General features: G+C 37.9%; 2 protein-coding genes across 6 annotated transcripts; one reads left to right on the forward strand and one right to left on the reverse strand.

Moving 5' to 3' along the window:
- Positions 1 to 400: 400 nt before the first annotated feature.
- On the reverse strand, positions 401 to 7,243 carry tafazzin (tafazzin, phospholipid-lysophospholipid transacylase). Of its 2 annotated transcripts, XM_032566607.1 has the most exons (11): positions 7,177 to 7,243; positions 5,886 to 6,033; positions 5,677 to 5,805; positions 5,557 to 5,602; positions 4,636 to 4,721; positions 4,483 to 4,563; positions 4,355 to 4,396; positions 3,896 to 3,958; positions 3,419 to 3,471; positions 3,266 to 3,343; positions 401 to 2,119 (listed from the first exon to the last, which is right to left on the reverse strand). In XM_032566607.1, exons 2-11 carry the CDS (start codon positions 5,992 to 5,994, stop codon positions 2,018 to 2,020), a joined length of 789 nt encoding a protein of 262 aa, XP_032422498.1. In that variant the 5' UTR covers positions 5,995 to 6,033; positions 7,177 to 7,243; the 3' UTR covers positions 401 to 2,017. The 2 variants fall into 2 exon arrangements, with proteins under 2 accessions (XP_032422498.1, XP_032422497.1); XM_032566606.1 differs by having other exon boundaries at positions 4,483 to 4,721.
- Positions 7,244 to 8,099: 856 nt separating this feature from the next.
- ndnl2 (necdin-like 2) lies at positions 8,100 to 14,812 on the forward strand. 4 transcript variants are annotated; one of them, XM_032566609.1, is made up of 11 exons: positions 8,100 to 8,199; positions 8,413 to 8,476; positions 9,425 to 9,544; positions 9,967 to 10,030; positions 10,555 to 10,634; positions 10,709 to 10,806; positions 10,890 to 10,969; positions 11,801 to 11,843; positions 12,677 to 12,739; positions 13,638 to 13,752; positions 14,533 to 14,812. In XM_032566609.1, the coding sequence occupies exons 2-11, from the start codon at positions 8,426 to 8,428 to the stop codon at positions 14,626 to 14,628; spliced, it is 810 nt and encodes a 269-aa protein (XP_032422500.1). In that variant the 5' UTR covers positions 8,100 to 8,199; positions 8,413 to 8,425; the 3' UTR covers positions 14,629 to 14,812. The 4 variants fall into 4 exon arrangements, with proteins under 4 accessions (XP_032422500.1, XP_032422501.1, XP_032422502.1 ...); XM_032566610.1 differs by having other exon boundaries at positions 8,112 to 8,195; XM_032566608.1 differs by having other exon boundaries at positions 8,118 to 8,270.
- Positions 14,813 to 14,880: the final 68 nt, after the last annotated feature.

Below are 14,880 nucleotides of genomic sequence, written 5' to 3' on the forward strand. Positions count from 1 at the left end.
GTTTTTGGACTGTGGGAGGAAGCCGGAGAACCCGGAGAGAACCCACCATGCACAAGGAGAACATGCAAACTCCATGCAGAAAGACCCCAGGCCGGGGGAATAGAACCCTTTCTCTGGTTAACTTTGTTTAAGCTTTCCTTCGACTAAAAGAGCGACACATAAGTAACTAAGATAAGTTATAAGCTAAACTATATTATATTAGGCTGGAGGCCTGGCTTAGTGTCTACACATATTTAAAATATTTTCTGTGTTTTTGTTCAGTTTTATAAACTCTGACATCAAAATACCTCAACTCAGTCATAAAATTGAGCTTAAGTTTTGTTTTCTAAAATATCTTTTAGAAATATATGATTATCCTGGGGCTAGAATGGAAACAAGGGTACAAAACAAAGACAAATCACAGCTTTAAAAGTCAGATGCTTTATTGAAAGCATACAGGAGGAAAGAGTAACAATGACAGAAAGGTGATTCACTTAAAATAATGGGAAATTAATGTTCTGTTTCCCTTAGAAAAGTCAGTAATCTGGGGATAAAATACTCTCTATTTATACAAAATATGCATTAAAGCTGGGGCTAATTTCAAAAACTTAGTAGATCTACAGAAAATCCAGCATTTTCCAAACATCAATACTTTCCCAAAACCTTCACATAATGGCCATAAAAAAACCCATCAAGAATATGACAAATCAAGTGTTTGGTGTTGAACTGCCAGGCTGTAAAAGCGATTCAGCCAGAACTGTGATAGTGATCGGTGCTGCAGCAAAGAGATAAACGAAAAACCGAGCAGGAATCAGAAACCAGAGGACAGAAAACAGATTAAAGCACCTCTGACCTCAGACAGAGACCAGAAATCAACCAGACGGTTCCCTAACCGACATGTGGCACAACGTTGAGGTAAACGAGCGTGAAAAGTTACCTTAGTTATAAAAGATAAAACAGGCTAAAGACGTCAGTTTGTAGTTTTGATGGAAAAATTAAGGGTTGAACATATAAGAGGAGTAAAATTAGAGTAATGGGTTTGCAGAGTGACGTATTATTTGGCATAAAACAGGATGAAAGAAGTGAAAAATCTCAATATTTTCATGTATAAATTGTACGTGTGAAGATTAAATCAACATAGAAGTAGTTGGAGGAAAAACATTTAAATGGGGTCAAAATCTAAACGGAAGCTGCTGTGATAAAATCAGATCATGTAATGTGAGTCGAGGCGTGTAAAAACTGTTAGATTTAGATGCTAATAGAGTCAGAAAAAGTCCAACTTTTAGAGAAAACTTGATGGAAATGGAAAGATATAAACAGAACCAGGTGTTTAGCTGCTGATGCTTTGGCACGTTAACGAATCAGGACTGACATCAGTTTATAGATGCTTGTAAATCCACAGGCGCTTTAACTGCACAACACTTCCTGGTCACTTAAAGAGCAGCTTTACGTCGAATTCTCCATCAGAATCAACATCAAAACACGAAGCAGACAGTGAAGAAAGAACATAAATGTATTTTAAATTGCCGCCTTCGTAAACTGCTAGCCTGACGTAGCTAAATCAAAGCAGAAATGATTTTAAATTAAATATGAGAATTAAAAATTAGGAATAACAAATGTAAAAACAAGTGAGGTGAATAGAGGCACAGGTTGGATTTGATCTGAAAACTAGGAACAGAAATGATTAAAAATCCACAGAAGAAACAATTTCTGGATCAACATACATTCAAAACGATCAGCCATCAACCTGCATCACAGCAGCTGTTCGCTAATTCACTTTAAAACATGCTTTTTATTTAACAACTGGAGATTCTGTTTCTTCAAAATACAGAAAACGATCGCTGATGATCGTCGTTTTCTTCATAATTTAACTGAAAATCCAGCATGTCGTCCAGAGCAGAAGGTTAGTGACCCGACCCAGAGTCCAAACCGTGTTTTAGCATCTGACCAGGCTAACGCTACATCCGTTGCTCCGTCCGTCTGTCGACCTGTCCGTCCGTCAGTCCGTCCTGCTCGCTGTTTGGAGGGGAAACGAGCCTCAGGATCTGGTTTCTATCTGTCTGTGGAGACCTTCAGCCTGAGCTTTCAGGTTCCTGAACTCCGTCTGGATGAAATCGGTCAACGTCTTCCTCATTTCCATCTAAAACAAGAGTTTGGTTAAAACCAAGGGAGGAAATTCCAATAAACATGGAGATTTCTTAAGCGTGTTGAAAAAGTTACAGTGAAATTTAACATAAAAAATATGTAGATGAAACGTTAACAATACTGCGTAGAGTTTACCTTAATAATTGATATCAATGTATCTTATTAGTCCCATACCTCTTATCTGAAAGGTTTTTAATGTGTTCAATCTGACTAAAAATTCATCCTTATTTTTTTCTTAGATGAATGGCGAGTTTATTTTATTCTTTGTTTCTTTTGCCTTTTCATTTTTCTATTGTTTAAATACAAAAGTTCCTTTTATGATTTAAGACTGGGGGGATCCGGGCCCCCCAGATCCCCCTGGGATTTACGCCTATGGTTATAAAGTTTAATTTACGCCACAGAAAACAGACGCTGTTTAAAATGTCTGCAGCTCAGTCAGGCTGCGAGAGAGTGAGAGAGAGCAAGACTTTAGCATACAAATTAATGTATAATTAAAATAAAAAGTAAAAGCAAAATAAAAAATAAAATCTAAAGCTAGAATATAAAAAATAAATAAATAGTGAAATAAAAATGAAAACTAACAAAACAATAAGATTAAAAATAAAATGAAAAGAAATTGGGATTATGTTAAATTAATCAAATTAAAAGTGCTAAATATTAATCTTTGTTACTAATCAAATAATAATCAAATAAGTTATTTTTTGGAGCAATATTTGGCACAATTATTACTTCATCAAACCATTTACGCTTTTCTATGTCTATTGCTAATTTTGACAGCTTCAGTCCTCCATAATCCAATGTTTATTGAATTATAATATGTGTTAAATCTGCATGTAAATTTCTTCCTTAATGTTACCGGGGTTAAATAAAAAGGCCTCTGATAGGTTTCGACTAAACGGGACGTAAATAAATAATTATTAAATTGGTACATAGTGACACATCAGAAAAAATAAGTCAATGCCACCAGGAAATGTGTATAATAAGTGTTATATTGGTTATGAAATATAATTACAATAATATTAATTTTGGATGTGGATATCGGGCCATATTTTCAGTGCGTTCCTAGTTCAGACATTTTTCTTAAATTTGCTGCTGGTTTTCTTTTTCCCCTTGAAAAGCAGAAACAGTTTGTCGTTTTCACCTGGCTCTTGTTTTCAGCTCGGAGCGAATCAACCAGCTCTTTGACGCTGAAAGGTTTTCCCACCAGGACCGTGATCCTCTGGAAGAAAAGACAACATTTAATACCAACAGAAGCAGAACAAAATCCAGAACACATCAAGGTCAAAGGTCTTACGTTCCCGGTCCGAGGAATGTAGGGCGACTCGTTTGGCAGGACGTCGGTCAAACCTGAGGAGAGGAAAGAGAAAACACTCACTGAACGGAAACAAGCTGGGAGCAAAGACAAACATCCAGAGGAAAATTAATTAATACCATCAAGAGAACTGACCATAAACCATAAAACTATTTTATAAAAAACAGAAAGTAGCTTTGTGGTCAGTTACTATGGCAACGAGTCTGAGTGTGGACTCAAAGAGCAAGAAAATAGTGGTTTTGAGTTGTTCTTAAACAGGTTTCCTGCACTATTTTTCCCTTTGCTGTGGGGCACTGAATTAATAACACCTACATCTCCAGGTTTCATTCAGTTAGCATCTCTACCGCAGCATCGCGGCTACGGATGGCATGTAAAAGAATCGTCTTTCTGTCCGCCGGCGTTGAGCCTTCCTGATGTAAATGAAAACATGCAACGTGTTCGTACTGTCGGTTTACTCACCTACATGCCAAAGCGGCAGGATGATGGGATTCAGAGAGCACTCTGCTATCAGCCGACCTACACCTGAAACACACAACAGAACCAATGATTCACTCAACGTAGGAGGTATTTTAGAGGTTCTCCACTTCCTGACCGGGGCAGAACCAGCAGAACCTGGTCCGATGCCTAGTTCTGGAGCAGCTAAAGGCTGAGACTCTGGGTCAGGCTGAAGAGTGCAAGCAGTAGGAGACAGATAGAAAAATGGCTTTGCTTCATATTATCAGCTATACTAGTGTGTTTTGTTTTAGTGTGTTTTACTAGCGGGGCCACCAGGGGGCGCCAGAGGAGCCTCAGACAGTTGCAGGAAGAGAATAAAAAAATGGAAAAATATTTTAATGATCTGAATAATCGGTAGATTATTTGCTCACTGAAATAATCGCTTACAACAGCCGTGTTTGGTACAGAGGCTGCTCCACTCACCCCATTTCAGGCGGATAAATTCCTCCGTCATGTTGATTTTCCCTGTTAAACCAGGAATAAAACACAGAGGAAGTTTTATTTTGATTCCAAAGAACATCCAGCAGCTAAAACATGAATTACTGACGAACCTTCAGGGAAAATGTGGACCCATTCTCCCTTGTTGAGTTTCTCCAGGACAAAGTCCATGCCCTTCTGGTAAACACCGTCCCCTGCAGGAGACAAACTGTTACTGCGTCTTTTATTTGTGCAGAAACTGGAACTGGGGCTTTGCTCGGACTCACCTCTGCAGACAGGAACACACTTTCCTCGGCTGAAGAACCGGGAGTGCAGCTCTCTGGTGAAGCAGATGTCAGACGCTGTCGGCGTCCTGTCCGGTCCAAACGCAGAGGTTTCCATGGTTACTCACAGGGAAAATCTGGACTGGAGGAGCAACTAGGGATGCACCGATCCACTTTCTACACTTCAGATACCAATATCTGAGGTTTATCATCAACTGATACTGATTGATACAGAAAAACAGCTGAACTGACTGAAATGTTTGAAGTTATTGGATAACTCGGCACCAGTACAGCTCACTGAAATACACCAGCAGCTTCACAAGCTGGTCAAACTCCAGGAGAAACAACTTTGATTTGTTCAGTCGGCTCAATTAGGAGTAGAGCAGCCGATGTAAAATAAATAATAAAGAAACTGAAACTGACAGAAACAATATGTTGATGGTCAAACATGTAAAAAATAAACTGCAACAAACCTCAGATGGTTGAGAAAGAGCAATTAGAAATTCTAAAAATAAAGTAAAATAAAAAATAAAGCATAAAATTAGACTGAATAGATCTGCCCAGTCTTATGGCTGAAAAACCCTATAACTGGGTTTAAAATTTTATTTTAATCTTTCTATTATTTTTATTATCATTATTTAATTTAATTACTTTTTTTTTTGGTCTATTGACTTGTCGATTTTGGCCCATGTGACCAAAAGTTTGGACACCCCTGCTCGACCTAATTTGTGAATAAGTAAAGTCTTGACTCTGCCTACATCTCCCAGAATGCAGTGCAGCCCTACGTTGGAGTTCAGTGAATTTTCTATCTATTGATAATGATCCTGTGTCTATCCTGATATATATTTGTTGTTGATTTATTGTCCAGATATTAATATCGAATCGGTGCATCGCCAGGAGAAACGGTGGAGAATAAAAACTCACCATCGCATCTTCCTGTAGCTCCACAGATGCCGCAGCTTCAGGACACCTGTTCCAAACGAACAGCGTTACTTCCTGGTTACGACACTAAGGGCCGGACCGCCAACGTTTCCCGGATCTTACCCCAGATGTGCGGGTCGTCCATGCAGGATTGGTGATTGGACAAAGTGATGAGGGGCGTGTCTGACGGCCGGTGGTCAATCAGGTCCAGCAGAACCTCCTGGTTGTGGACGATCATGTAGTTCATGTACTCTGGATGGAGACCAGAAAGTGGCTGCTTGCTCTGCTAGCATGGCTGGATGGTTGTTTGTAGTCACAGATTAAACACTTACTGGTCCAGATGAAGGAATACGTTCCCACCATGCCCATGATGAAGGAGCTGGAGACCCGCCACGCCAGCGCAGGGCATTGTGGGAACGGCCATCGGACCTCCAGCGGCATCCTGGCTCTCCAGAGGTTCTACATACAACCACAGTCACCCTGACAACAAAGAGAGAGGAAATATTCATAAAGTAGAATAAAACAAATGTCAAACAGCTGCAGTGGTTCTGGTCCAGAATGAACAACCTTCAGATTCTTCAACTTGAGGTTTGAAACCTGAGCGTGATTATATGTTCCAACAAAACAATTACGCTAAGCACATCAGAGCTGGTTTGGCAAAAGATTAGCCAATAAGCTAACATCAAGCTAATGTTAACATTAAACTAACATCAAGCTAACTGTAAGCTAATAGTAAGCTACATGTTGGAATTCCCCAAAAAAACAAGAAAATGGAAAGATGGAGGAGAAAAAAACAATACTAGAGAACTCCACTAGGATGGACGGATGGATGGATAAACGACTGAATGAATGAATGAATGAATGAATGAATGAATGAATGAATGAATGAATGGCTGGATGACAGATGGATGGACAAAGGAATGAATAGAAGTATAGATGGATGGATGAATAAACAGATGGATTAATGGATGGATGAAACTATCACGATGTGAATTAAGGATTAAAGTTTGAACTCCTGCAGACCTGGAAAAGTCTTAACTTCCAGATTTTTCCAAACTGCATAAAACCCGGATCCAATCAGGAGGCTAAAGTCTGAACTTTGTGACAGACAGAGGTCAAAAGGCGATCAGCTTTGTGATCTAAAAGTGACGTCACATCCAGCAAGATGGTTTTTTTCTCTTCCAAATGTGAATAAAAATATTTTTTCTCTCTTTTTAACCTGAAAGTTGTTCTACTTGATATTATTGTAATTATAAGGAGGTATAGCTGTCTTTCTGTTGACTTTTTGTTTTTTTCTGATATTGTCAGTTGTTGTTATAAATAAAGTCTATGTAAAAGCGGCCAGCAGCTCAGTCCGCTGGAACATCCTGGACAGAGTCTCACTCACCTGAACACGTTAATGAAGCTGATCAACAGTCCGGCTAACTAACAACTAGCATTCCGGTTACAGTTTCATTACATTTAATCAAATATCAGGATCACTTTACAGCTCTAAATAACCACACATAACTATTTTTATTCAAATAAATGCACGTTACAGCCAGTCAGACAGTCGACACGTCATTTCTACACTTTTAAGTTGTTTATAGGAAAGCTAAAATCTCCTTTTTATGTTATACTTACTTTATAACTGTCTCTAATGTTAACCTTTTTTCCTTCTTCTCCTTCCTCCTCTTTTTCTTCTTCTCTTTTAGTTTAACTGCAGTATCTGCATCTCTTGCAGCGATGTCGCCTCCTGCTGGATAACCTGATCACTCTAGTCTTTATTCTTCTAAAATCATTCGTCAGGTCGGATTGTTTAATGTTTAATGCTTTAGTTAATTCCCAGCCATAATAAAATTGAGTAAGATATAGTTTTGTTAAGATAAATGATAAAATATTTTCTACTTCACATGCGTCTGACAGAGAAGCTGAAGATGCTCCTGAGCAGCACTGTTCTGAGGAGAAATTATATTGGTAATTTCTTAAATTATCTAATTAGTTTAAAAATGTAAGAGCCAATCTTTTTAACTTAGCAAAAGTTGAAAATCATCAATTCATTTGAATGTTATTGTTTTCTTTTTATGACCAGCGTCACCCCTTCCAACATGGCGATGATCTTGGCGTATTGCGATCCTTCTAGACGCAGGGATTTTGCGTCATCAGCGGAAGTAATCGAGGGAATTCGACAGTTGGTTGAAACAACCGGTTGGTGGTCATACAGGGTTAAATATTAGTTCATTATTTAAAATGGGAAAACATCCAACAGGAAATTGTGATTTTTGTCTTCAAGAAGAGAAAAATATGTTTTGTTGTTCTGTTCTAAATATTCTGTTGAGAGAAGGGAATTAGAATGTAAATTACAAGAAAATAAATTACTGTTAAATATACAATATATTTTGGGCAAAATTTCTACTTCTGAATATTTTTGTTATTTAATAAATGACCTTAAGAAAACGAAATTGATAGATTTATTCATTATTCAATTTATTTATTTATTTATTGATTGATTGATTTTTTGGAGAATATATATAGCATCCCGATCCACACTCCATTCCAGTAGATGGCGGTAATGCACATCAGTAAGTTGCTTGCCAACCGCCATAAAACAAAGCAAGAAGAAGAAGAAGAACCGGTTGGTGTTCATAGAAACGGTTCATTTAGTGAGTGAGTTGAATATTTAAACCTCTTTCTATAAACTGCGATTACTCTACTGGGATTTAGACATTGTTCCGTCGGTAAGAACGTTACTTGTTTATTGTTTATACGTGGTTTAACAAGCTAACATTCTGTTCAGCTAACGTGCATCACTTCCGTCTGTGTTGTTTATGTTTGTGTTTCAAGTCAAGCTCATTTTATGACTTAAAATGACTCTTTCAGACGTTGAGCTGCCATGACGCAAAGAAAACGGCTATCTAACGTACAAAGCTCATCTCAGAGTAAAGTAAGTGTTAAAAACACGCAGGATTATTTGAGCAGGCTGGTTCCGCCGCCATGTTTCCCAGGTCACGCTCCTGGCCTTTTTCTGTTTCTCACAAAAACTAAATAGACACAGAGCCCCAGGATCCAAGAAAGCATGAAAATTCATCGGGTAAATTTTCAGCTCTTCATATGTTTAGAAAAGTTTGAGTTTCTAAACATCATCTTTTAGATCACGGAATAAGAAATAAACATTTTATTTTCAGAATAATATGTAACGTTTTCAGCACTTTAACGATGTAATTTATCATATCACATGTTGTCCATCAACCATTTTGGGTTTTAGATTATTGATAGAACCCCCAGAAAATGCATAAAAATTGCATGCCATTCAATACTTTAAAAATGGACATGTCAACTGACCACAGCAGACCACAAACCGTATTTAAATAATCCATATTTTATATGATCTAATCTGGATTTGAGTAGTAAGTATGTTTGCATTACAATGGATTCAAGTTGGTCCAGATACACATTGAACATACGGATAAAAAAAATCTCAAATAAGTATTTTTAAAAAAATAATTTTCTTAATATAATCATTTCATTAGACTAAAATAAAAAAATTGACACTAAAAACATCTGAATTATTGAAATGAAAATGCATAGAAAGTTATAAACCTTTTAAGCTAGCAAGAAATATAGCATGCAGATGCTAACAGTAACGCCATGAAAATAAAATCTGTGGTTTAAGTTTGCTTTTATAAAATGTGATTTATTTTTTATTGATCTTTTTTTGAGTCTATAAGGCCTGGGGAGTGCTGATACAGCTCAACCTGAATAAAAAACCCAGTGCCAACATAACTCATGTTCTCATGTGGACTGACGTTGAAGTTTGTTTACGTTGGGATGAAACTGTAACAGTTTGTGTTCAGATTGGGACGTTTCTTGGTGTGTCTGTGTTTTTATTTAGCGGCAGTCCAACAGCTTCATGACGCAGGAGGAGGACGAAGATGCAACGTTCACTCAGCCGAGCACGTCACAGGTCCAGAGGGGGCTGGAGAAACTCACAGCTGCACAGGTCGATCAGAAGGTAACACAGTGCCACCCAGACATGTTTGGTTTGTAAAAATAAATGGTTTCATATATTAAAAATATTAAGATATTTCTAAAGGTACACGTGCAAATATCAGCTGATCACCAAGAATTATGGAAATGAGAGCTGATTAATTGGTGCACCTGTACACCAGGTGAATTGTACAGATACATATTGTTTAATTATCCATTTTCTTCCGCTTTATCCGGGGTCGGGTCGTGGGGGTAGCAGCTTCAGAAGGGAGGCCCAGACTTCCCTCCCCAGCCACTTGTTCCAGCTCCTCCGGGGGAATCCCGAGGCGTTCCCAGGTCAGCCGAGAGACATCGTCCCTCCAGCGCGTCCTGGGTCTTCCTTGGGCCTCCTCCCGGTGGGAGGATTGTTTAATTAAGGCAATGTTAATGTAATATACTTTCATGCAGACTGCTGAGGTGGTGCAGTACATCCTGGTAAAGGACCAGAAGAAGATTCCTGTGCGCAGAGCAGGTAGAGTATCGTCATGGCAACATGGGAATGGAACCAACAACTTGTTTGATCCACAGTTAGAGGAAAGGAAACGGAGGAGCAGAGCAGATTCATGGATGTTGTGAAGGAGGTTACGAAGAATATTCAGCAGATTGTAAATGTTTTCTGCATTTTGATGAAACGCCTTTTAATATTCTGACTGGAATATTTGCTTTGATGGTGTTTAATTTATCTGCAGAGATCATTGTGTTCATAAGTTAGTTTACTTTGTAGAGAGTCAGGCTTTATTTTCATCGAACAGAAGCTCAGAGAAATTCGTTTCAGTGCAGCTCATCCAAAGAACAACAAAAGACAAAACAGTCAGACCTCTGGAGCGAATCTCATGTTGTCTAAGGTTTTTATTTCTTCTGTCTTCAGGCAGGAAAGGAAATGAATATTTATTACTGTAAAAAAATCCCAAATAGAAAATAATTTCTGTTTATATTTTAGGGTTGGAGAAAGTTTCAGTGGTGTGATGTTAAATCACGGCTCGTTTCTCTTCCCAGACCTTGTTAAACACGTCATTAAGGATTACAGAACCGTCTACCCCGAGATCATAAAGAGGGCAATGCAGACATTTGAACAGGTTGGTAAAATCTGCTCTCATGCAGTCATAAGATTAAATGTAAATCTGGCATTAATATTTGATTTTTCTACCAGGTGTTTGGCTTAAAACTGGTTGAAATTGACTCCAAGAATCACATGTATGTTCTGGTGAATAATCTGGACGCCTCTACAGCCAGACCCTCGCCAGTGGAGTGAGTATCAGCGCATAGTTTCTGTAGTTTAAGCACAACTTCCAATGTTTGGTTTTAAAAAATAATTTTTTTTCTGTTTGTAGGCGTCCGAGCAACCCGAAAATGGGCCTGCTGTTTGTGATCCTGAGTGTTATTTTTATGAAAGGAGGCGTCGTCAGAGAGAGTGAGTCTCATGATGCAACGTTTCCATATACAGTTGGGTGGTAATGATTTCTGTTTGGCTTCAATCTAATGCTCAGTGTGTAAGGCTCTTCTACAGTGACCCCTAGTGTTTAGGAGGAGAAACTGCAGTGCCTTTTGACCCTGTATCTCCAACTTTACCACACAGATCCACTTTAAGATTAAACAGTTTTTTTTAGTTGGATTAAATTATTTTGAAAACGGCATAAGTAGCATTAATCAATTCCTTAATGGTTTCTTGATTTTTGCTATCAATATTTTTTTATTTTGTGGTGCTACTTTAGAAATATTAGGGATGTTGTGATGTTTTTTCTTTAATGAACATAAATAATAAAAAATCCAGATGCTCATCTCTGAAATGTATTGCTGAAATGTTATAATGTCCAACTTTACACTACAGGAGAATTTCTCAGTTTCATTTAATGGAAAATTTCAATTTCTTTTTTTGCAAATGGACGACGTTTTGACATCGCAGAATATCCACGTTTTTTTAAGTATGTGAAATTAAAATAAAAATTTCAGGGTTTTTTTTTTGACTGAAATTTACCCCCTATAGCCACATATTTAAATTTTTATCTACAATGATAGTAAGATGTTTCTATGATGGAGGCACAGATGAGAAAGAAACAAAGAAAGCAGGAAGTTAACTGATATAATCAGCATATTGTGATGTTTGGCATAAACTTTGCAGCAGTGTTTTTTTTCATGATGGATTTAATGATGCAGTGTCAGCACATTATCACCCAACCCTAATTCACCTTATTATTATTATTATTTGTTGACCAAAATGAGACTGAAATGTTTGTTTTTTCAGACCTGATGTGGAACACTCTGAAGAAGCTGCGTGTTGATCCCGGGTAAGGACGAGTTTTTACCTTCAGCAGCTTCACTTGCTTGCTGCTAAGCTAGTGTTCAGTTTGTTGGTTGAAAACAAGCCACTTCAGGCCGTTAGCTTTCCTCTTCTTTGGTTTCTAATTATGGTGACCAATGGTGGACACACTTTTACTAATGCTCTTCTAGCGGAGGTCATTTTTTGGTTAGAACTTTGCTAACTTTGAAAACGTTTAGTGAACTTAGTTTCTCCTAAGATGGTTTTTCAGGAGAAATTCTAAAATGCTAATTTAGTTAGCTGTTCTGTAAACCTTCTGCTGAATAAAGTTTGTAGTTTATATTCATGCTCTTATTTGGAAGTGGGTGAGTTCTGTTTCCTCTCTCTTTTTTCCCCACAACTTTATCTAAAACAAGAAACAGGAACAAAATAAATGGACAGAAGATATCAAGATAACAATAAGTACAATAGCTTGGGTTGCTAGGCAACAGCGCATTGCACATCTATTGTGACTTAACAATCAGAGGTTTTTGAAATGGCTCGTTTTCCAGACACCAAAAATATGAACTTATTACTAAAAATGGCTGCGTGGTTTTATTTTTAATTTTTTTTAAGTCTGTTTTTTAAGAGTTGTAGAAACCCAAATTAAAGTACAAAAACAAGCAAAATGTGAAATTTGCATAATAAATCCTCTTTAATGCTTGTTATAGCGCTTTAGCATTAGCAGAGCTAATATTTATGATTAGCTGCAGCTAGCTGATTAGTTAGCAGTGCCCACTGCTGGTGAAAAACATGAAGTTAAGTTTTTTCCAACATGTTTACTGTTTTGTTTTGATTTTTTTCTGACATAAATCCCTCCAGGCAGAGACACGAGGAGTTTGGTGACGTAAGGAAAGTCATCACCGATGAATTTGTGCGTCAGAGGTAAGGCTGCAGCTGCAGCTGCGGGTTTTTTAGCGAAAGGTTCTTCGCCTCGGTATCGTCAACCAAACAGACCCAGCTGTTGGTTCAGCCTCCAACCGAGAGGTCGTCGGTTCGAGTCCAGCTCGGGTCACAGCTTGGTGTGTTCAGAGCCAGTTTCTGTCAGACCATAGACTCTGGTTTATGCCACACCACAGATTAACAGCAGTGTGAGAGCAGGCGGCTCCTGCAGCCCAGGGGCCGGCCAGCATTCCCACTGCAAACATCACGATGCAGCCTGGACCAAAGTTACCACAGTTCACTAAAACTAACAAAATAACTGAAACGGAGAAAACATTTTTGATAAAACTGGAACTATAACTATGTTTCTGAAACTAAGCATAATGTAATTATGGATATAATATTTCTTTATATATATATAAACTATTTTTTTACACAAGCAGTTTGTAAATTACGGCGCTCCACTTATTCTAGCAAAGTGGCAACGGAAAAGTTGGGAGGAAACAACCAACTGTTGTTCAATAATATTTTAATGAATTTTTAAAAATTATTTCTCTTGCTGAGGATTCATCACCCAACCAATGCCAACATAACAATACTTTGACCTTTTTGGATTCTGCACCTAAAATTAACTAAACTACTACTATAACTAATAAAAACTAAACAACATTGGCTAATAATAACTAACAAATACACTCTACAGACTTATTAAAACTAACAAAATAAAAGTAAATTATAATGGAAAAACTCAAAGCTACCATAACCGAGCCGGACTTCCTGTCATTGCAGCCCAGAACAGATAGGTGGCGCTGCAAGTCGGCTGGTTTCTGATTAGTTGTTACGTTTTTCTGGATTTATGACGTAATAAATCCGTCATGAACTCACAGTTTCCTGTTTGCAGGTACTTGGAGTACGTTCGGGTCCCGCACACAGAACCGGTGGAGTACGAGTTTCGCTGGGGTCAGCGGTCCGACATGGAGGTGTCCAAAGCCCAGATCCTGGAGTTCATGGGTCAGGTGAGGGTTCTGCTTCCGATTCATTTACTGATCAATTAATCTGACGATTTATCGGATGAAAAACTGGAAAATTCTGCTTTTGTACAATATTATAAAAACACAAAGATGCACAAAAACAAATAATTCAGTTCTGTTTTAAATAAGAAAATAAACATTTTGTTGCCTAAGAGCCCATAACAGTAATCCAGGAGAGAAGAAATGATTTTACCTCCCGCTGCTCATCAATCTGGAGAAAAAGCCTAAACTCTCTATGCTGGGATTAAAGCCAAAACACACTGGGAGTGAAAAAGTGTCAAATAATCTGGACTCTGCTTATGTTTGCTTTATTTGGACCAACGCTGGAAGGTTCTTCTGCATTTTAGACACTTTTTATTTTCACAAAATTAAACATCAAAACAATCCCAAAGATCTGATAATCCTTTGGGATTAACTGATTAGTAATTGGAAAGCAGAATGTACATGAAACAGTTGTATGCTCTGAGTGTTGTTCTTTCAGTAAATGGCCTTTTTCTTTTCGTCTGTAAATTAGTTGACAATTATTATTTTTTTATTTTTTCCAGTTATTTGTTATTTCTTACATTGTGTGTGAATTGTGAGACAGTTATTTTTTGTTTTTAAGCATATTCACTGACTGGTGGCACTTTTTAAATTTCGTTGTTCTTGTGACAATGACAATAAAGATTTATCTTATCTTATTAGATTAATCCTAATTAATTCTGTTTTACTCTGACAGGATTTAATCCAGAATGTTCTCTAACTGGTTATTCTGGTTTGTCTCAGCTTCTTGAGCAGGATCCGCAGAGCTGGACTCAACAGTACCGAGAAGCTCACTCCACTGCCAGCTCCAGCCAGGCCAGCAGCAGCAACCACAGATAACCTGCTTACTTTGACTAGGCCTCTTCCACAATTTAAAACTGAACTCTCTGTTCCAGATTTGTTTCCTCCTGGTTTTTAATTAGGTCAACATGCAACATTTAATTTAGTCAGTACTTCAACCGTTTGTTTTTATTGTACAGAGTAATGGATTTGCAATGTGTCATTAAAAAGTTGTTGAAGAATACGGCGTGTGAGTTCAACTGCAAATAACGTCGGTCCAAAAAAGCATCAGAGAGACGGAAAGACAGACGG

The sequence above is a fragment of the Xiphophorus hellerii genome, chromosome 1, assembly GCF_003331165.1.
Source record: "Xiphophorus hellerii strain 12219 chromosome 1, Xiphophorus_hellerii-4.1, whole genome shotgun sequence".
NCBI classification, from domain to species: Eukaryota; Metazoa; Chordata; class Actinopteri; order Cyprinodontiformes; family Poeciliidae; genus Xiphophorus; species Xiphophorus hellerii.

Coding starts and splice junctions, on each gene's coding strand:
- tafazzin (XM_032566606.1), bottom strand. CDS start 5,994: ATGCCGCTGGAGGTCCGATGGCCGTTCCCACAATGCCCTGCGCTGGCG. Junction 5,603..5,676: donor GGACGACCCGCACATCTGGG/GTAAGATCCGGG, acceptor CGTTTGGAACAG/GTGTCCTGAAGCTGCGGCAT. Junction 2,120..3,265: donor GAGCTGAAAACAAGAGCCAG/GTGAAAACGACA, acceptor CTCTTGTTTTAG/ATGGAAATGAGGAAGACGTT.
- ndnl2 (XM_032566609.1), top strand. CDS start 8,426: ATGACGCAAAGAAAACGGCTATCTAACGTACAAAGCTCATCTCAGAGT. Junction 9,545..9,966: donor CTGCACAGGTCGATCAGAAG/GTAACACAGTGC, acceptor ACTTTCATGCAG/ACTGCTGAGGTGGTGCAGTA. Junction 10,807..10,889: donor GCCAGACCCTCGCCAGTGGA/GTGAGTATCAGC, acceptor TTCTGTTTGTAG/GCGTCCGAGCAACCCGAAAA.